Source organism: Lolium rigidum, chromosome 7, assembly GCF_022539505.1.
Source record: "Lolium rigidum isolate FL_2022 chromosome 7, APGP_CSIRO_Lrig_0.1, whole genome shotgun sequence".
In the NCBI taxonomy this organism is placed as follows: Eukaryota; Viridiplantae; Streptophyta; class Magnoliopsida; order Poales; family Poaceae; genus Lolium; species Lolium rigidum.
The window spans coordinates 44,972,964-44,993,753 of NC_061514.1; the positions used below are offsets into that span (position 1 = coordinate 44,972,964).

General features: G+C 39.6%; 1 protein-coding gene and 1 pseudogene across 2 annotated transcripts; one reads left to right on the forward strand and one right to left on the reverse strand.

The window, feature by feature from the left end:
• Positions 1 to 382: 382 nt before the first annotated feature.
• Positions 383 to 5,937, reverse strand: LOC124671255 (annotated as a pseudogene).
• LOC124669589 lies at positions 5,909 to 19,820 on the forward strand. Of its 2 annotated transcripts, XM_047206174.1 has the most exons (18): positions 5,909 to 6,306; positions 6,796 to 7,195; positions 7,286 to 7,357; positions 7,447 to 7,509; positions 8,413 to 8,598; positions 9,666 to 10,029; positions 11,377 to 11,468; positions 11,991 to 12,725; positions 12,979 to 13,257; positions 13,786 to 13,941; positions 14,341 to 14,606; positions 14,701 to 15,130; positions 15,208 to 15,549; positions 16,295 to 17,099; positions 17,193 to 17,251; positions 18,302 to 18,763; positions 19,278 to 19,316; positions 19,416 to 19,820. In XM_047206174.1, exons 1-18 carry the CDS (start codon positions 5,936 to 5,938, stop codon positions 19,596 to 19,598), a joined length of 5,304 nt encoding a protein of 1,767 aa, XP_047062130.1. In that variant the 5' UTR covers positions 5,909 to 5,935; the 3' UTR covers positions 19,599 to 19,820. The 2 variants fall into 2 exon arrangements, with proteins under 2 accessions (XP_047062130.1, XP_047062129.1); XM_047206173.1 differs by having other exon boundaries at positions 16,295 to 17,251.
• The last annotated feature ends 970 nt before the right edge of the window (positions 19,821 to 20,790 follow it).

Genomic DNA, 20,790 nt, shown 5'->3' on the forward strand with positions numbered 1-20,790 from the left:
CAAGCCATTAGAATTCCATAAGCCAAAACTTGTATACAAGAAATAGCGACTCACTGAAGGCATGGAAATCATTCACACATATGCTGTATTTGACATGTGCTGAAGACTGAAAAACAGTCAGGGATGTATTAGCTTTACTTTAGCAGAGAGTTTGCATGCCATAGCAGAGCATCAAGAAAATATCAACCATGAAATTTCAAATTTTATATTATATACATGAACATAGCATAAGCAATTACAAAATCCCACCACATGTAGAGCAGGTCGTACAACAATACAAACATTGCTAGTATAGATTTTAATACAGAAGCTAAACCTATTGTTGCATATCTAAATATGTACTATGTATCCCTCCTCTACGGATTTCATTGGGCTGATGCAATTATGCTATCTGCAAGAGACATTCAGAAATGCAGATGGAATGCTAGATTATGAAACTGGGAGTCAAGGCGACAACAGCTGGAGAGAAAGAAAGGCACACACTCTCTCCAAGCTAACTCACAACAGAAAGGAGATATACACTCTCTCCAAGCTAAAAAAATAATTTGATGTAGAAACAGTCAATTAGGATCAAATGCATATACATTTGTTATGAGGTTCATAGAAATCATTATGTCATAGAATACTCTTAAAACGACTGAATTTTAGCTACTGGCCCGAAGTAAAGTCATATGTGCATGTGCTCTGGTAACATATATTATGTAAATCTCCATCATAGATGACTCGTTGCGCCGACCGGCGCAAATGTCCGAGTTATCGTATATTTATTGGCATAAGAAAAAATATTGTGAATTATATTCTACACAAATCACAAAGAAATGTGTCACGAAACCAAGTGTGTATAGACAATAAGTCGAGATGCGAGACCGATTTCTTTCGTTGGATATTTGTAAATTTTGAAAACCAGAGCATGTAACAACACTGAAAAAAATACAAGGGCAAATGCTACGATCTAAATCCAAGATGGATTTTTGGCTAGTACTATAATAATAAATGCACTTGATTACCTAAGAACCCTTCCCCGAACATGTGTTTATCTTTAAAACAAATGAGATTTAAAAAACAAGCACGTTGCTTATATACATAAAAGAAAAGGAGATACGGAAAAACGATCATGGCTAAGAGTAGATTCTGAAACTCTGTACATGCGATGGAAAATTCAGCCTGATATTAGCTTCCGAGCAAGGAACAATGACCAAGTGATATCCGAACACATTCTGCAGCTGCACAAGACAACACATGGCCTGCTTGGTAGCCCATGTACGTAATTTCCAGTTCATAATAGAGAGGGTACTGCTTGAAAAAGACATTTACTTGGAACTCTTGACTCGTCGAGCATTGCCTTCCTAATGAGGACAGAAACAAAACCAAATACATGATAGCTAATACTGTGTACAACGGTACAAGTGTTAAAATGCCGTGACAAACTAAAGGAAATATTGGTACCAACCTGAACATGTTTTAGCTTGGCTGAAATCAGCTCATAAGTCAAAAGTAATCATTCTGCGGGAAAAATGTAATTAATAAATTTGTTCACTAAGTGACCAAAACCGTAAACTGTGTCACTTAATAAAATATCCTCCAGTGCATGTATAGGTCAGAATAAAGATAATAGAGCATCTAACTAAAAAATAAGATCAGTACTATCTGACGACAACCCAAAAATCAACATCTCCAAGATTAAATATGACAGTATTATGTACCGGATGAACATGTAAATACTATGCCGGAGCCGTTGCAAAGATGTGTTAGTGGAATTATTTGTGGCATCACTCGCAAGGCAGTGTGCTTACCTAGATTGGAGTTCTGAAATTTTAACAAGTAATGACCGTTCTTTCTCAGTATTAGCTGTTTGAAACTGCCAAACAATAGGAAGGACAGTTTCAGTGATAACAATCAATCTTCTGGAGAACTGCTATTACCAGGTAAGGGTAACCTTATGAACACGACAAATCATACACCAGATTACTGCTTACCATTGTCTCACTCTCCATAGTTTGGACTTGCGATGACATTTCAGACTGTGCACCTGAAGAAAAACATTAGATTTAAAGATATAACCAAAGAAGTAAGGAGAACTCAGTAGCCAGAAGGGGAAGAAAATACCGTCAGCTTTCTCATTATGTTGTATGCTACTTAGTAGGTTAACGATCAGATCCTGTAGTAAGGAAATAAAAACATTGGTTAATGTCTTCTTATATAACTCATCATGTGCATTCGTAAGCATGCTAAAGCTTACTCCATACTTGCTGAAGCGTAGTCTGTTGCACGATGTTCTCAAGGTGTGGAATGAGAATCGACGATGATACCGAGCTATTGCAGAGTTCCTTTAGTTGATGGCTGTTAGACTGTAGCATTCATGCATCAAGAAAATCTGATCAGCTATAACGTAAGCTGCAAAAGGGGAGGAAATGCTATACGGGTATCTCTAAGGTCTATTTCCGTTTCGAAAGGTAAATGCGAGTGTGCCCATAAGGTGCATAGGCTTCATTTATCCGCTAAAAGGAAACATTTTCTCATGGTTTCCTTAAGAAACTAAAACTGAGCAAATAAACCCGAGATAGAAGAATTATACCATTGGTTTGGCGTTCACAATCCAATCACCAACACTTGCAGATTTTCTTAGTCTGTACACCCTGACCAAGAAAGGTATTTAATCACAAATATACGACTGCCATAGATTATAGAATGCAACTATATTCTGAATATAGCCTGCTCATACTAATGTTCATAACAATCTTACATGTGGTGATTTGCGTGAGATGGTACTAAATGGAATTTCCAGAACCTGTATAGTAAAGGATTTAATATAAAAAACAAAGTAACTCTGCTCAGTGCTGTCACCTTAATTAATCCACCAAATCCGCTTACCTTTGCAAGATCGACGCTCTCGGATGTCACGAAAAGCGGCCTTTATATTGCACCACATTACGTTTAGACTTATCTCCCAATGAATCCACATATCCTTCAATGGTTAAAAGAAACTCATCAAGTACCATTCATCCAAAAAGTACACAACTCCAAAGCGAACCAAAGCAAACAAAAGAGACCCACACCTATGTAAGGCCAGTACGAACTCCATACCAAAACAAATCAACATATTTAAGCAACCATAGCCCAGCCTTCTCTGGCTATCATGTGCCTGTGATACACCTCTTTCTAAATATCTTCTACATCAGGAAAATTCAACGAGTTAATTGATAGACACACTGAAAAATATATATGAGGCTTTACAATGAGTTAATTCAAAGAGTAACAAAAAACTATTTTTGAACCAATTGCTACAAAATGAAAATGGTACAGTACAAACAAAAGAACTGAACGTGGAAGAGTAACAATTATGCAATCTGCCTGCATTGAGACCATCATGCTTATCCTTGTGATGAAAAAGTAGTACAGTAAAAATGAAAGAACTGAACGCCGAAAAATGGCGTGATGAATAATGGAACACCAAGCTGACAATCTCATTCATAGAATCCAAGAATATAAAAAGCAATGCTAATTTTGTAGAAGAGCTTGCTTATCACATACAGTTAAGGTGTTGTCACAACAGAGTATTTCTCTTGCCACATTGATTTGAGAAGTACAATCTGCATATGAAGTTGGGGAAGAGTAGAAGCATACCTGCAGCAGCCACGAACACAAATGGTGGCTACTCGCCGTTAGTGAATCGTCTAGACATCCAAATCCTACCTGCAAAATAAAAATGAAATTGGGGAGGAACAAATCAAAATGAGGAGCTCAAAACATATGTCAAAGCTAGATAAATATGGCCATTCAACTTTGAAATCAAGGGATTATGAATGTTTTATTGTTACAGTAGTTACCTCCGTATTCTGCATCGAGCACAATTGGTAGCAGCGAAAAAGCTTCCAAGTAATCATGGAAGGTACATCAGATCTTAACAAACTTTTCATCAAACGACTTCTGCTCCTGCATATTGCAGAAAATCCTTAATAAAATAACTGAAAGAAAAGTAAGCTCATCAAACCATCTGTATCCAATTCTGAGGTACGAAAATTGAAGCATTGAGACCATCATCTTTATCCTGATGGTGAAAAAAATATACCATGGAATCACATGATTTTTAAGAGAAAAAATTATAGAACAATCTATACTTATCCTAATTTGTGTCTTATATACAATTACTTTATTCAGTGAACCACATGTGACCGAATATGAACTGACATAGGTTAATCCAGCCTAGCATGCTACCAAAGCATGCAATTTACTTTCTAATAAGTTCTCAATCTGTCTAGTCATGAATGTGCAAGCACCAAGGAGTAAAATTGCACTATCTTTCTAGTCCCACCACAAATAACACCCGTTTATTTTAGTTAATCAGCAACTACATATTTGGTGATTTGTAGAATAAGAACATTTATTGAATCGTAGAACTGCACATGTTCACATTTTTTAGTTAATCAGCAACTAGAGTTATGCATCAAGGTTCATCTACAACACAGCAACCATGCTACCAGATTTGATAAAATCAACAACATCCACACACCGCCGAGCCGATAATCTAGATTAAAACTGAGCATAAATCATGATGGGAGCTGATATACCTAGGGACACATCAGAGATGGCGAGGTTGCTGGGAAGGTCGCCCAGGACTCGACCAAGGACACCGCACTTGTCAAGGGAGTCGCCGCCGCAAGCACGCCTCAAGTCCCCACCATCTCCTCATTGCGCATCACGGTGCAAGACATCTCGCTGCACCTCCCGGCCACCCAACCGAGTGGAGGGAGGAGATGAAGGAGCGACAGAGTCGTCCGCTGTGGCATGGTCTTCCCCGTCCGGCCTAAATCAGAAGCAACAACAGCAACCTCAAACTCTTGGATTACACCATTGCCACAACCGAAGGAAATCAAAGGACAGAGCAAGAGGTAGCAAATCACTGATTTGAAGCATACATGAAAATAAAACATGTAGATCTCATACGTGAGGTAGCAGATCACTGATTTGAAACATACATGAAAATAAAACATGTAGATCTCATACGTGAGGTAGCAGATCACTGATTTGAAACATACATGAAAATAAAACATGTACTCCCTCCGTTCTTTTTTAATTGACTCAGATTTAGTATAACTTTGTACTAAATTTGAGTCAATTAAAAGAGAACGGAGGGAGTAGATCTCGTACGCGGATGAAAGAGCAAGCCAGCGAACTGCTTGCAAGCATGAGAAACGACCAAGTAGAACTGTACCTCGCCGACTGTGGCCGTGGCCGAGGCCGAGGCTTCCCTCGTCCCCCGCGGCCAGCCGAACCACCGCACATCCCCGCACCAAACGAAGAACCGGCGTCCATGGATCTCAGAGAGAAGCGACATCACGCAGACCTGCGCCCCCTCCTGCTCGTGCGTGGCCAGCTCCGGTGCTCTGCGGACGAGGAGGCGAAGCCACGGACGAAGAGGAAGGAGGTGGTGGTTGTCCTCTCCTCATCTCATCTCATCTCGGGACACCACGAGATCTTCCTCGCCGCCGAGACGACCACCCGTGCCTGCCCTTCTCGCCGCCGCCCCTTTCCATTCCGACCGTCGGGGGCTCCCGTAGTTTCTCTGGATGCGGCCGATTGGGAGGAAGAGAGGAGGCGGCTGATTCGGGAGGAGGAGAGGAGGGATTGGGGAGGAGAGTGAGAAGGCGGATTGGGTATCACCCCTGCCCCACGCGCGGAGAAGGAGGCTGACCCGGCCGAGCGCCCGCGGGAGCCCGTTCCACTACTCCAGACGCGGGGAAGAGAATCCGCGACGTTCTCGATCTCGTCTTCCTCCTGCGACTGGAGGCAGCGACTCTCTCGATCTCCGTCTTCCTCCTGCGACCGGAGGAGAGCCTTCCCACCAGCCCCCCCGCGCCCCTCGCCTCCCCACTGCTCGCCTCTCCCCTCCCCACTACTTTCTCGATCGATTTGCACTGGGGTGGGGTGGGGTGGCATGGATGCGCTCGTCTCGGCGGCGTTGGAGGAGGTGTGTGCCCGCCTCTCTGTCGGCCTCCCAGTGGCAGACCTCTGGCCCGCACTCTCCGGCGCGTTCCGGGTGGCCGGCCTCCCCCCCGACCTACCCGTCAAGCGCGTCCTCTTTGCCCGTCTCATGGCGCTCCCTGTCATCAACCTCGTGGAGGGTGAGCCGCCACGGCTCGTCCAATTGCCGGACAAGGACGTGGAGGTGGCCGAGCGGCGTGGCGCTCTACTGCTCGCCACCCCGGATCTCAGGGACAACTTCCTCGGGCTGTACGACCACCGCCACTCCTCTTCGAGGCTATCTGACAAGCAGAGGAAGACGCTAGAATATATCGGGGAAGCCAGGTTCTCTCTCTCTCTCTCTCCTACTTACTATCACTCTTTGCCAGCCAAATAAGTTTTAGTCCCACATTGGCACATTGGCTAACTTTAGCACATTTAAAGTCTGTTTCTTAAGTTTAACCAAGTCATGTGGTAGGTTTGTTTTGATTAAAGTCGACTGCTAAAAGTTTAAGGTCCAGTGTCTCAGTTGCCAAGTTTATAGGTAGCTTAAAGTTCATTTTCTCAAATTTAACCGCCGACGTCTAAGGGTGTATTGCATATTAAACATTGAATTGTTATTACGCTACAAATGCTTTTGAACATCGGCACACATTATATCTGTAAATTAGCATAATAATTTTTTTCCAACATGATAATTATTGGCCTTTTATTCTTTGGTTGGTAACTTGTCTTTTGTTTTCATAATGTGTTTGCAAATAGGCAATAAGATATTATGACTTTAATAGCAGCGCCTGCAATAATATGCATCTTCCTGTTTACTTTTTGCCATAGGACTTCTTGTGTAACACAGAGAGATCTAGCCCAGAAATTGGAGATGCAACCAAAGAACTTTCATTTTATTGTAAAGAGCCTTGCATCACAACGGTTGATAGTTAGCCAACAAACTATCATAAAGGGTAAAGACAATGGGGCTGAGGCTTCACGGAATAAGAAGGTTACTAGCACCAACTCACTATATCTGTCCCGATATGCCAAAGGCATGAACATGAATTCACACCAAAGAATTGAGATTACAGAGCTGGGGACTAATGAACCCAATGAAGAGGCCAATATAGATGCTTTGCAAGAAGATGGAGCTTTTGGTGTAAATTTCAAGAATGACATATCCGTTCATGATTATCTTCCAGCAATGGAAGCCATATGTGACAAACTTGAAAATGCCAGTGGAAAGGTCAACTCTTACCTTTTTTCCATTTGATACCCTGTTGTATTTCGTTTATGATTGCACGCTTGCTGACCTGGTGCAGTTATTTCCGGATAGGCTCTTGTTGTGTCAGACATAAAAATTCATTTAGATTACAAGATGGCAAATGGACATAGAGCATGGAGAAATGTAAGTATATTTATGATGGTGTACTGCATATATTCTCTACTTTCCGGTTTCCCTCTTCATAGATTGTTTTGGGACTTCTTTTTCTTCAGGTATTGCATAAGCTAATAGACGCACAGCTTGTCGAAGAATTCAGTGCCGAAGTTGATGATAAGGTGATGCTAATGTTTCCTCATGTTTGAAAGTAATTTTAAGTTATTACTTGTGTCATTGTATAATATATTTTGAGATCATTTTTGTGGTTCTTGGTGCTTCCCGTCAAGAGCTGGAATTTGAAGATTTGAATTTGTAGTTAACAAACCATCTGTCTGTTGGAAGTCTTTTCTTCCTGCAATCTCCAGTAACGGTAGAGTGCTAGACCATATTAGTTACAGTTACCAGCACTATTCAATACCCTTGTTCAGGTCCTACGAGAAATTTGCATTTTGTCTTAGCTCAATGGTGCGATAGCCCCCCCCCTTCCCCCCCAGGTCCGAGGTTTGTGTTTTATAAATCAAACAGAAGCAGAGCAGGTGGTGTAGCTGTAACCTCAGAGCCAAGACATTACCCTCCAATTTGAAGACAGGAAAGGCCAGACTAGAGACCAGCATGGCAGCAGATACAGTCATGCATATTTAAAAAACAACCAAAACCATGGATAGCTAACTAAGAACTTATAATTGTAGCTTGACTATGTATTGCCTATATAATAATATTTGGTGTAAGACTTCACAGAATATTCAGCTGCCATGCTACACTCATGCTGTAATCTATTACTCCCTCCGTCCCAAAGTATAAAGCGACCTTAAATTTCGCTGGTCAACGCCGTACATGTTTGACCATGATTTTTATTTATAATATGTCCATAAAATTAGTATAGTAATATACGAGATGAAATAATTTTGCAAGACGAATCCAACGATACCATTTATACATTCTCATTCATATTAATTAGTGTATATTAGTGGTCAATGAGCATCAAAGACCACATAAAAAATAGTGCGCCTTATATTTTGTGACGGAGGGACTACTCTGTTGTATTGCGTACTTTGTCAACCAACTAGCGAGACTCTTTTCAGGTTGTTCGCTGTTTACGCCTGTTGAAGAAATTTGATCCAGTTGAGTTTCAACCGAGAAGTACAATCCCAGACTACAAAATTGGCCAGAAACACCAGGCAACTGATCAAGTCATGGAGCTTCCATTAGATATGTGTATATATGATATGATCAAAGCTCAAGGGTCAAAAGGTATTACTCTTGTTGAGGTACTTCTCTGAACCTTCCAATTTCGCAACACGGTGCGCTACATTCCTTCAGAAAATTGATACTGCCTTCTATATTTCTTCGCACTGCAGTGCTAGTCTGCTTCATTTCTAGTTATAACACATACATGTTGTCCTCCTGTGTTCTGATAGTTGAATACTTGAGTTTGGATAGTACTTACCAGATGGAAATACTGACAGATTTGTTGTTTTAGCAACTGCTTAGTTAATTTAGCAACTTGGTGGATATCAATAATTTCTGATGTCAGGATAGGAGTAGAACAGCTCCTGAAAACTATTTTTTTGCAGCCTACTTTGGTTTTAAACCTATTTTTTTATGTTATAATAGAATTGATAGTGTTTATCCACTTAAATATCTTTCTCAATACCTATATGGTTTGCATTGCTAGTATTTGATAGTGAGAACTTCCAACGTTAGTGGGACAACTTTAATAAACCTCATTTTTTTACCTTTAGTGGGACTAAAAATGGGGTTTAGAACTAATTTTTTGATGTGTTATAACAGATTTGATAATGAGAACTTTCTACGTTTGTAATACTATCAGCAAGACAACATGTATAGAAGCCTGCAGGCTACCCATTGCTAGTTTGCTACCCACAGCTGTTAATTTTTTTTAATCGTAGTGCCGTCCATTGTTTGTGGCATAATTGGATATAAATGGGTGTCTTAATGTTTATTAGCAGACTTATTTGTGGCTTGTTCCTTGCTCATATACAGTGGGACAACTTTTTTTCTTGTTTCTAACTGCATGGCCTTTAGCAAATTTATCTGAGTTTTCATTTATTCCCCACTTAAATGACACATGATTTTTTGTTTATGGTATGTTCTTGGCAATACAATATTCATCTGATTGTGGTAAACATAGCTCCATGCGGCAAAACAATCTTGCACTATGAACTCAACAGTATGTGGGGGTTGAATATATAGGGTAGCTTTGATACACATCGTTATGCAATATGGATTTGCATTGTTTATCGCATCTACTGTGGCATCTTACTTTTTAAATTTCTTGAATATTAACTCATGTTCTCATATAACATCCAATTAGCTTGGCAAACGTCTTGGGCACAAGAATTCAAGAAAGCTTCATGAACGTGTGTCATCCATGTGCGAAAGATTAAATTTGACTTTGGTCCGTGAAGTTAAACGTAAGATATCTCAGTACCGAGTTTGGACTAAACAAGATTTCCTGCACTACAAATCTGCTACTGATCTGCAAAGTATCGAGAGGCTCCCAGATGATAATGCCAGCTGTTCCAATGGATGGTCACTAGTTCCATCTAGAGGACCTGATAGCCTGCATGGTGACCTTGTTGTTAATAACAAATTCATGTTTGAAGAGGAATGCCACGATGAACCAGTTGGACATTACCTCCAAAGCAACCATGAAGCTGGTCTTGGAGTCAAAAAAGGTAAAGCTATCTAAATTTTTGTTGCTAACTGTGTATTCTCTAAGACTCTGTGCTTTAAATTTGTTTGGGAACTACACGCTGCCATAAGATTACTATTTGTGCCGTGCTACTGTCTAGAACTCGAATTATCTTTAGATTTGAAGTTTGAGTTTCGATAGCTCATAGATACGAAAAAATCATGTGCATGAGTTCCCAAATTTATTGTACATATGGAACAGTATGTGCTAAAAACATGCAAAAGTGAAGATCAAATCAATTGCATTTGTGAGATTGAAAAAGGCATATACTTTGTGAACAGTGCAATCTCTGTTCACTTAATACAATGAGATTTGCAGAGATTTAGAACACGGCTTCCCCTATATTTTCAGATAGTTTAAACTTTTTAGTCATGATTTTCACACATTTGCAACATTTAGGCAATAGCCACCTAATATGTCCCCACTCAGCAAGCTCAATGATGATCAGGATTTTACTGCCATGCTCTCTTCTGCCAAACTCATTTATAACAAACCTTCATGGAAGCTTTTGCTACTGCAACTTGGTCTATCGAGAAGCTTAGGAACGCTATTTTTGTTGACAATGTATTAACTAGTTTGTGCCCTCGGTCCTTCTCTTTCAAAAGGGACATTTTCCTTCTTTCTTACAGAATGAAGGATCATTATAGAGCCCCCCTCATTAGTTGGCTAGACAGTCTGTAACCTTTTGCTCCGGTGTACGCTCCCCTTCTCTTGTGATTATTTTTTCTCTTAATAAAGTTTATTATGTGGGCTCATCTTTTTCAGCCAAAAAGAGGTAAAGTGTCAATCTTGATTTTGCGAACAATTTCCTGTTTTGACTTATATGTGACCCTTTTTGTCTGCATTGTTTTTTTCTAAGGCGTGGTTTGACTTAGAATGGTCTTATTTAATCTTGACCATTAATTTCTTTTACAGAATATTAATAGCAACTGTAAAACCATATGGTTACATTAAAGAACTTTCAGATTTGAATCAGTTGGTACCACTTTTGTGCCAGTCAACCAATATTTTTTCGTTCTGAATAAATGTTTGTACACAAATTTTGAATCTCAAAGTACATGAGGGACTTACTAATAAAATGATTAACTTGCGCAAAGCCACATGTTCTGGTCATATGGATAGATTGCAGAGAGAAAATACTGGTCATTATTTTGGTTTTTTTTGAGTTTTAAGGCAGTCGATCCTGCCACCCAATTAGATAGAATAGAAAAAATATTTGCAAAAAAGGCTTGCAAAAGCCCCTCGCCTATGCTATAAGCCCTTTGGGCAACCTCCTCCCAAAAGAGGTCACTTCAATGTAGATAATCACATGTTTTCTCTTCTCTTGTAGATACACTTGCTTTGGGTCGTAACAAGAGGCATCGGTTCCCCTCTTCAACTTCTGATGATCAACGGCAAAGAAGGATTTTACACATGTTGAAGGTTGCCTGCTAAGTATCCGTCATCCATTTTATTCATATGAACCATCTGTTAAAATACAAATGTCGTATATTACTGTTCTTATACCTCTCGGAGACTAAGTGCTTGATCTGTGGCATCAAGGCATGAAGGTTATCTTGCTCTCGACTTGATGCACTTCACAGGAGTGTTAATATTGTCTGTGTCCTATTTACATACTTCTAGCTGCATCACTATTGCATACATGAGCTCGGTAAATGCAATTGAAACCATAACTTTGTGCAATTGTACAGTTTATAAGAACATACAATACTAATATCCTCTTATTCTTTACAATGTTTCATGTTATCATTTATTTGTTCCTCTTCATTGTTTTTATTTGTAATGAATGAAGCACTTGATAGTTTTATCTCAGTCCGACTCGCAAGGACCATCATCGTTTGTTCTTTTGTGTATGCACAGTCATGTGGATGCACATGTTGACCGTGCACCCTTGCATGACTGGTTGCCTTCCATTGTTCTGTAACACCCTCGTCTCTTTTGCAGAAAAAGAGGTTTGTACTAAAGGTGGAATTACATAAATGGTTAGAGAGGCTCGAAAAGGAAAATGGAGAAATGATGGATAGGAAGACATTGGCTCGCACTTTGAATAAGCTTCAGCAAGAGGGCAGCTGTAAATGTATCAAAGTTAGTGTCCCTCTGGTTACAAACTACACTCGCAGTCGTCTCATTGATGTAATACTGCATTATTCTGTTGGCAACTTGTCAGCGGAACTGGTGCATCAAATTAGGATCAGACAACGGAACTTTGATACTGAAATTCGTTCTGGTGCAGCAGCTAAAGTGAAGCAAAATCAACATAAGACGGTTATTCCCCGTCTGATGCTTTCACGTAGAGTTAAAGATAACAAATCATCAGTAACAGAAGCTATGTATGCCAATGGATTCATAGGTGCGAAAATGATTCGGGCGAAGCTGTTCCATAAATTTCTGTGGATTTATGTTAGTGGTTTGCCAAATTGCTGCATGCCATCTGGTTATTCCAAAGGAGAGCATCATGACAAGGACCTTAATCAATCATGTCTTTTATTTTCAATGGCAGCAGCTATTAATGAAATGCCTATCGAACTTTTTCTACAAGTTGTGGGATCAGCGAAGAAGATCGATAACATGATAACTAAAGTGCTTTCAGAAATTCCTCCCAAGGAATACAACCAGCTCATGGATACTCATGCCAAGGGCCGACTCTCACGCTTAATTAACATTTTAGATAAGCTCAAGGTAATGTTCTTTCTCTTTAGTGGTTGCAGTTAACATTGCGAGAATTTAGAAACTTGAGTGTTTTTTTTCAAACTAAGGTAAGAAGAATACAAAGATGAAGTTATTTTAGGTTGATATTTGCCTGCTGCATGTTCTTATTTTGCGAAGTCAAGTTCATGATTGTTGCATTTCAGACTGCATGATATCTTATTTCACTAGGATGGAGCGTATTTGTATTGACTCAGTTCTGCACTTGTGTGGCTATATTTGCTAGTTGGTCCAATTTGCAAAAGAACCTGTAGATGAGTGGGGTGTACCATCAGACGCTGTGCCTACACATGCAATGGAGCTCAGGCCTTACATTGAGGAACCTACACGAAGAATCCTTCCACCATCCTACGTTAATGTGAATCATCATCCAAAAATTCGGCACGATTTTGTGCTTTCAAAGCAGGAGTTTGTTGGTGCTTACTGGGAAACATTAGAGTACTGCTATTTAACAGCTGGCTTTGCTGAACCATTGAGTGCCTTCCCTGGCTGCTCTGTACCTGAGGTTTGTAATCATTGCTATACATCGTTGCAATATTATCTCATAGTAGTAACATTGTACTTTTGGTCTACCTGTTACCATTTCAAATGGTCATATGCTTTTTTTACCCTCACAAAGAATGTTCCTGCTCATTTGGATGTGCAATGCCGTCTTGTTTGTTAGTTTTGTTGCTTTCCAATTTTACCCTCTATACGAACTCATATCATATTTCGCCACCGCTGCTGCTGTTAACTGCTCCATGAGTATGCATGATTGAGTGCTTCATTGCTGCTGCCTAACTCTAGTCAGTATCAGAGTTCTTTAACTTGCTTTCCAGGTTCTTGATATCTTCATACTGATTTGTGCTTTCTAATTCCTTGCTTCTACATTCTTCTTGACCATATACATTGTCACCTGCAAGCATTTACTGATTGCCCTTTTTTTTCCAATATGTACTCTGGAAACCCATCATTATCTGCTTCAAACAATATTGTCTGGCGTCTGCCGTTCTTCTAGCTTATTGAGTTCTATATCATACCCTGTTTCTTGCAGGTTTCTCATCCTCGTTCATGGAGTTCTCGTAGAGTGATGACTATGGAGCAACGGCTGGAGTTACAAAAGCGTATTGTGAACATTAGTGAGGAGGGAAGAATTCCTTTCAAAGATTGTCTTGTAATTGCAAGAGAGTTGAATCTCTCTGTAGAGCAGGTATGCTTTTGAATTTCCCTCCATCTTCATCTAGTGATCTGCACGACCAGTCTGATAAGCATTTGACCTTGCTCTGCACTATTTATTTATTTAACTTCTGTGTTAGTCCCTTTTCACTTCGTGATTTTGGGCAGTCCATATTCAGGAAAACTGGGCAATCATGTACGTGGAAGGCATATTTTGACCAATATTAATTACCCCCTCCGTTTTTAATAACCCTGTGTTCTGGGTTAGTCAAAGTGAAACTTTGTAAAGTTTGACAAGTTTGACCAACCATCCTCTCCATCACTAGTCTGATTGTTTAATTATCCTTATTAAAATATTGTTATGTCTGATCTGTTTCGTTTATAGTTCATATTCAGTATTTCTGACTAGCAACTTCTTTTTCTATTAATGTAGGTGCTGTGTGTTTCGTCCTCTCAGAATAGACAGCCCAGGTTTCACGCGACTCAGAAGCAGCAAGGAGCTAGTTCTGGATCGATCTGTCAGAAAAGGAAAAGATCTAATAAGGTTACCATAAGGCTTATTAAACAAAAATTACAAGCCAGTGGTTCTGCTGGAAAGCTACCAGCCCAGTCTACCCAGGATGAGGAAGTACCAGGGAGCATTTCTGCATCATCCACATCCGCTGGTAAAAAATTCCAGTGGACGTATGAGTCTAACAGGTATAGTTTCATTCTGTATCCACGGTAGACCTTGCCATTAGAGCTAAACAATGTTTTCAATGATGCTGAGCCTGATTAGTTTTATTATCTGCAGAAAACTGCTGATGGTATACACTAGATTTTGTGCAGCACGCGGACCCAAATGTTATTGGAACTCTATCTCTGATCTTCCAGCTGCACCACATACATGTCGTAAAAGGATGGCATACTTAAATAAAAACATAAATGTTAGAAAAGCTGTAATGAGAATATGTAGCCTTCTCAGAGAGGGAAGGAGATCGAAAGTGAGCGAATGCCATTCCCATATTTCCAATTCTAGCCATGGGAACTGTGAAGATTCAGATTCTGAGATATTAAATTGGGATTATTTTGAAGATCCGGAAATAAAAAATGCACTTGATGAAGTCCTTAAATTCATTCGAGTAGAAAAGTTGAACCAGACCAGGGAAGTTATGCATAATAATGCAAAGAGCAATAATGATAATAATGTCAATGAGGAAATTCCAAGTGGGCACGAAGAGCTGGTAAGTAATTGTCTATTTAATCTCGACTGCCAACCTATGTCTTATTTAATACCAGTCTTTCACCTTAAATTAATCAGGTTATGCAAGGTGCAACAAGTACAACCACTGTAATTCCAGAAACTGGATCACGTGAACCTGCAAAGTTGTCTAGACATTCAAATGCATCGCATGCAAGTAAAAGCGTGGACGTACCGTGTATATCTCATGAAAAGGTCATTAAGGTCAACAAAGATGAAATTACTAGAAGAGATGGATGCAAATCCTTAGCAGTTGCAAATGCGATAGAGCTTCTGAAGTTGGTTTTTCTCAGCACATCATCAGGATCAGAAGTACAAGCTTCTTTAACGGCAACTCTCCAGCTATATTCAGAGAGTGAAATTGTCGCTGCCTTTTCCTTTCTCAACGAGAAGAAGTTCACGGTTAGTATTTGCTAACTTATGCAGTTTTATCCAGTCTCTACTATTCCTCAGTATGCTGAACTCAGCTCAGCTCTTGGTTCATTGCATGTGAACCTAGACGTTTTTCTCTCATTTCTTGTTGTGAGAAAACTATAGAGATAGTCGTACCTAGAAATAGCAGTTTCATAGGATTTAAAATTTGGTAACTATGGTTTACAATCACAAGAATTATACTTTCGTCTGAAACATGGTCCTATCACAAACCCCCATTAGGAAAGTAACTTCATAACCAACATCTACAAATATAAGCTTTCGGTCGGGGTGCATCTTTGAAGTACATGTTGGGTTCTCATGTTGATAACTGGAAATTCATTCTAAAGCCGAAATCTTAATATTCAAATGTGATTGCCTGCCCAAACGTCGTCTCGATTTATTTATGTGGTGATCAGTGCTGCACACACTTATGTTTATGTCGTGTAGTTCAAAATTTACAGCCTTTACTGTTACTGTGGTATAAGCACTTGAGTTTGCAGTGGAGCTACGTTGAATAATCTTTTTTCCTAACATCTGCAAATGATCATTAGTCTATTCTGTGTCTTCACTGTCATCAACCTAAGGAATGATAGGGTTCATTCAGTTCTGTAATGAGCTGTAGCAGGCAGATTGATTTAAGTGTAATTTGATTTAAGACATCAGTTTTTTGTGCTTTTATTCATACTCTCTCCCAATTTGTATCGTTGTTCATACTCCTCCCCATGCTTTGCAGGTTAGTGGAAATGGAACAAAGCCATACACCCTTTCACGGAAATTCTTCTTAGAGGCTTCTCAGTCACCCTTCCCATTTGGTTCAGGAAAAAAGGCTTCTGAATTTTCTAAATGGCTTATAAGGCAGCAAAAGAACATTACTGATGATAGAATTTATTTGTATCCAGAAGTAGAATGTGGGGAAATTGTTCATCTCTTTTCTCTGGCTTGGTTAGGAGAGTTGTCCATTTCACCTTCCTTGCCAAGCGAAGGAGTTGGTGACACTGATGGGCCTAATGGCTCTAATTCTTTGGTTGAAGATTCCAGTGGACTGTACGATGCCATTCACAAACGCAAGGCTGATATGGTGGAACAGGAAAGCAGTGCAACTAAGAAACACAAACCTTGTTATCGCCGCGAGAAAGGTTTCTCTGGTATCCAAGTTGCTCTAAATCAAGAGGAAATTCAAACAAGCCATCTCACGCAAGTGTTACATGACGAAGAGTGCCTTATTTTTAGTTCAGCCAGGGAAATGAGCAGAAATGATGTTGATGCTCAGGCTGAGAGCCAGAACACGTTACTGTATTTAAATAACTCCGGTTCATGTCGGCGTATGCTGTCTGAATCTCAGTTGGAAAACTCTTATAACGGATGGCCTTGGGATGCTATGAAAACATATGCTGATCAGTTACAGTCATCATCTTGTAATCAAACTGAATCATGCATATTGTCTTCTGATCTGTTCAGAAATGCATTTTGTGTTATTCATCAAGGTGGCGAAGGAGGAGTTAATCTGACAGAATTGTCACAGGAACTGCACCCATTAGGTACCTGCTGTCTCATGAATAAACATTTGCATAAGGTACAGTCTTTGTTTTGGGGAGGTATAATTCATTCCTGTTTGATCTTATGCACTGCAGGCACACGGTTAATTGATGTGATTGTTCATACACTCAAGAGATTTCATCTGGCCATGGAGGTAAAGCTGTAAACTTGTGTATAGTAGACTAGTTGTCTAGATATTTATCTACAGATTTATTAGTGTTTATCAAGGTGATAACTGAAATTCACTTCATTCTACTCCTAGGTGTGACTATTTATTGTGTCTGTGTTTTGGTATAATCTTGTATTCTTGTTACCCATGTACATATTGTTTCTTCCTATGTATAGAAATTTGTAGATGGTAACATAGTTAAGAAAAATGTAGGTCTGCTGTTGGTTGTAGGACTCTGCTACAACTTATGATCATGCCAGTGAAATAACTGAGAAAACATGAAACTAAAATGAGGAAAGTTTAGCTTTCAATTCAGATACTTCTCGTACTGATACTCTGATATTGGTTTGTTCTAAACTTAATTGATGGCGGTATATAAATGGTACTCCATCTGTCCTATTTAATGTTCCGTCGTCCAATACGTCCTGTCAAAGTTTTGATGTTTTGACTCCTAATATTCGTAAACTATTTGGCTTGTCAAATGAAAATGGTTTCATATTTGACAAGCATGTCTATTGGCGACCTTGCTGATCTACGAGACAATAAATAAAAAATAACAGAGGGGGCATATATCTGCTTAATGCATGTGAGACAATGTAGGATCTTGTACATGCTAGGCACTTCGGATGTGGTAAGATGGAGAAAAGCCAAGTGCAGACCACGCAGCGTTCTAAAACCCAGTGTTTTACCTTTGCCTTTTAAGGATTTTAGTGGTTCTATGTACTTGGCTGATCTTCAGCAGCCAAATGGACTGTTCACACTTTGATGTGTGTTATTTTCCTTTTTGAGATGAAGCCTTGAGTTGTTGGAGCAATGCATCACTTCGTAAATTAGAAGCTGTCCATGGCTTCTGTTATGTCATCCCTGTTTACTCATATGGGAGTCACCATGTGTGCTCAATTGCTGTCCATGGCTTCTGTTATTTCATCCCTGTTTATTTCATCACTTCGTAAATTAGAAGCTGTCCATGGCTTCTGTAATTTCATTCCTGTTTATTCATATGGGAGTCACCATGTGTGCTCAATTGCTTTGTAGGTCAATGCGTATGATGGTTTCCAGATCGTTGACTCATTACATAAATCAAAGTATCATCTAAGCACACTTGCAGAATACAGCAACTGCAGCTGTTCACGAGATCCAGCTTCTCAATTAGGGGAGACTGGAGGCGCGGAAAATATACTGAAAGAGAAGCATGCCATGTCTAGTGAGCAGGGAACTGTAAAAATGCTTGGTGATGGGCACACTGTCACAGTTCTTAGTGTTCAACGCAAGTCGAGCTCATCTCATACGTGCAGTCAAAATCCAGGAGATAAGGAAGCAATGTCTACTCCATCAGAAGACAGCAGGGAGAGTGATTGCCGCCATGCTTGTGAAAGGCATATCTATCACCCTATATTACCATGGATAAATGGTGACGGCAGTACAAATAGTACCGTCTACGAAGGTTTAACTCGTCGTATTATTGGCTACGTCATGCAGTACCCAGGAATAGTAGAGGTGTGTATCTACTTTTGTCAGTTATATCTGCTTTTTATGAACTGGGAGAATTTTGTGTAGCATAGCAAGTTGTGAATTTCTTGGATTGACCCTAATTCATATTAATAAATTGTGTTTTGTCATGATTTTGACCAAGCATTATGTTATTAAGATCCACAAGAGAACTTGCTTTACCTTTTCACAATCCTTATAACTGCAAAGAACTTGTTTATAAAATGGTTCTGCGAAAGAACACCCTGCTTTATAAAAACGTAATCCTAATACACGAGACCCAAACTACTTTATTGTGCTTGTGTCCTTTCTTACTGTTCGAGAAAAAAAATCCAGAGTGCACGTGGCTGCAGCTGTAACCATTTTTAAATGGTGACACTTGGCACTTACAAAAAGTCACATATTTCTTTTGTAGTATGTTATGTACTCAAGAATCGCATTCCCGTTCGCTTTATGGTTCGCTTTATCTCTCAGCATTGTTATTCTAGAGTTTTGATTGTATGCTTTGCTGTTGTTGTGTCAGGAGGATGTTATCCATCAGATGGAAGTATTGAATCCTCAGGTATGGTGCCCTACTTTGTCTATGTGTGCCAGTATCATCAACAATTGAAAGATCGACGCTAATCTTTGCCTCATTACATTTCCTTCATAATTTTTGCAGACATGCAGGACCATATTGAAAAAGCTGACGCTTGATAGGCACCTCTATGTCCGCGTGTCCGGAGAACCTGTGCATGTGGCTCCCACCATATTACAGAGTCTTTTCAGTCAGGGCAGTAGTACAGAACCATCCAAGCGTAGAAGGCGTTACTTCGCTAACCCAGCGAGCACATTCATGTTATAAGAGAAATTTAGTTTTGGGCGCAAAGTTTGAAAAATGTTCCTTGTCCAATTGTGAAATGTTACCGTGAACGTATTCTTCGTCATCTGTAGGCTAGCTGCGTAGTGTATTTTCCATATGGTGTAATGCAGGGCCGTCGCTCAGCCCTTAGTCCAAAACTCATATGATTTATTTTTCTTATTTTTTCTTAAATCATGGCCCAATTGAGCCTGGTGGGTTGATACAGGATTTGAGTCATTTTGGTTTCGAGGTGGTTGCCTGCGTTGATGGTTTTAGGGTGTGCGGGCGTAAACAACATGCGTGTTTGGTTATGTGCCCCCTGCATACTTATATCATCAGTAGGAAACCCGTGCGTTGTAACGGGAAATAAAATTCTGTGTAGTTAAGCCGCACGTGCTTCTCAAGTTTTTCTTACCCCACATGTAAACATAATTCATGATCATAGAAAAAATAGACACATAATATCCATAGTTTAAAATAGCCGGTTATTGCATTTAGCCCCGACAATCTCTGAGGCTATAACCCGGCTATAGCGGGCTATGACCTTATAGTCGTTTTGGTAAATAATGATCAAAAATTAAAATAATTTAGGTAGCAAATATTTGTATATATATCAACAATTTAATGATATACATAACATCTCTACATATACAACCCCCCTAGAATCATTGCCCTCTCCTTTCTTCTCATGTCCTCCAATAGGGTAGTGACACCACACCACACGATGGACCCCACTCATTTCTTACTTTATAATTCACACCAATAAAATATGTGGGATACATACACACCACTTTATTGTTCACACCTACAAAAAAATAAATTGTTGGACACATACACATGTTTTGAATATATTTGCCAAAATTTCGGTAAAAACTTTGGTATTTTCAGCTGCACAAAAATAAATATGGTGTGAAAAAGGAAAAATAAATCCATTTGCTACTCAAAATTTCCATTTTTTGTGTAGCCTAAAATAAAAATATTTTTTTTTACAAAACTTGCACGTACAATACGTAAATTAGTTGTATGCTTTATTTGCCAAATCTGAAATCTGGATATATCGTTTTGATATTTGTAGAAAAAAGAGATAAAGTGAGTTTAAAACTCTATCCCTTATACTTTCTGTGCCGCCAGCGCCCACCATAGCATAACGCAACCTATACGTGACACCATTTCTCTCCATCTGCTTCCCTTGAGT

What these genes read in the sequence shown, in the direction of transcription:
- LOC124669589 (XM_047206173.1), top strand. Translation starts at nt 5,936, where the DNA reads ATGGATGCGCTCGTCTCGGCGGCGTTGGAGGAGGTGTGTGCCCGCCTC. An exon ending in TGGTCTTGGAGTCAAAAAAG is followed by an intron (nt 10,030 to 11,376) that starts GTAAAGCTATCT and finishes CTTCTCTTGTAG; the next exon opens with ATACACTTGCTTTGGGTCGT. An exon ending in GGATTTTACACATGTTGAAG is followed by an intron (nt 11,469 to 11,990) that starts GTTGCCTGCTAA and finishes TCTCTTTTGCAG; the next exon opens with AAAAAGAGGTTTGTACTAAA.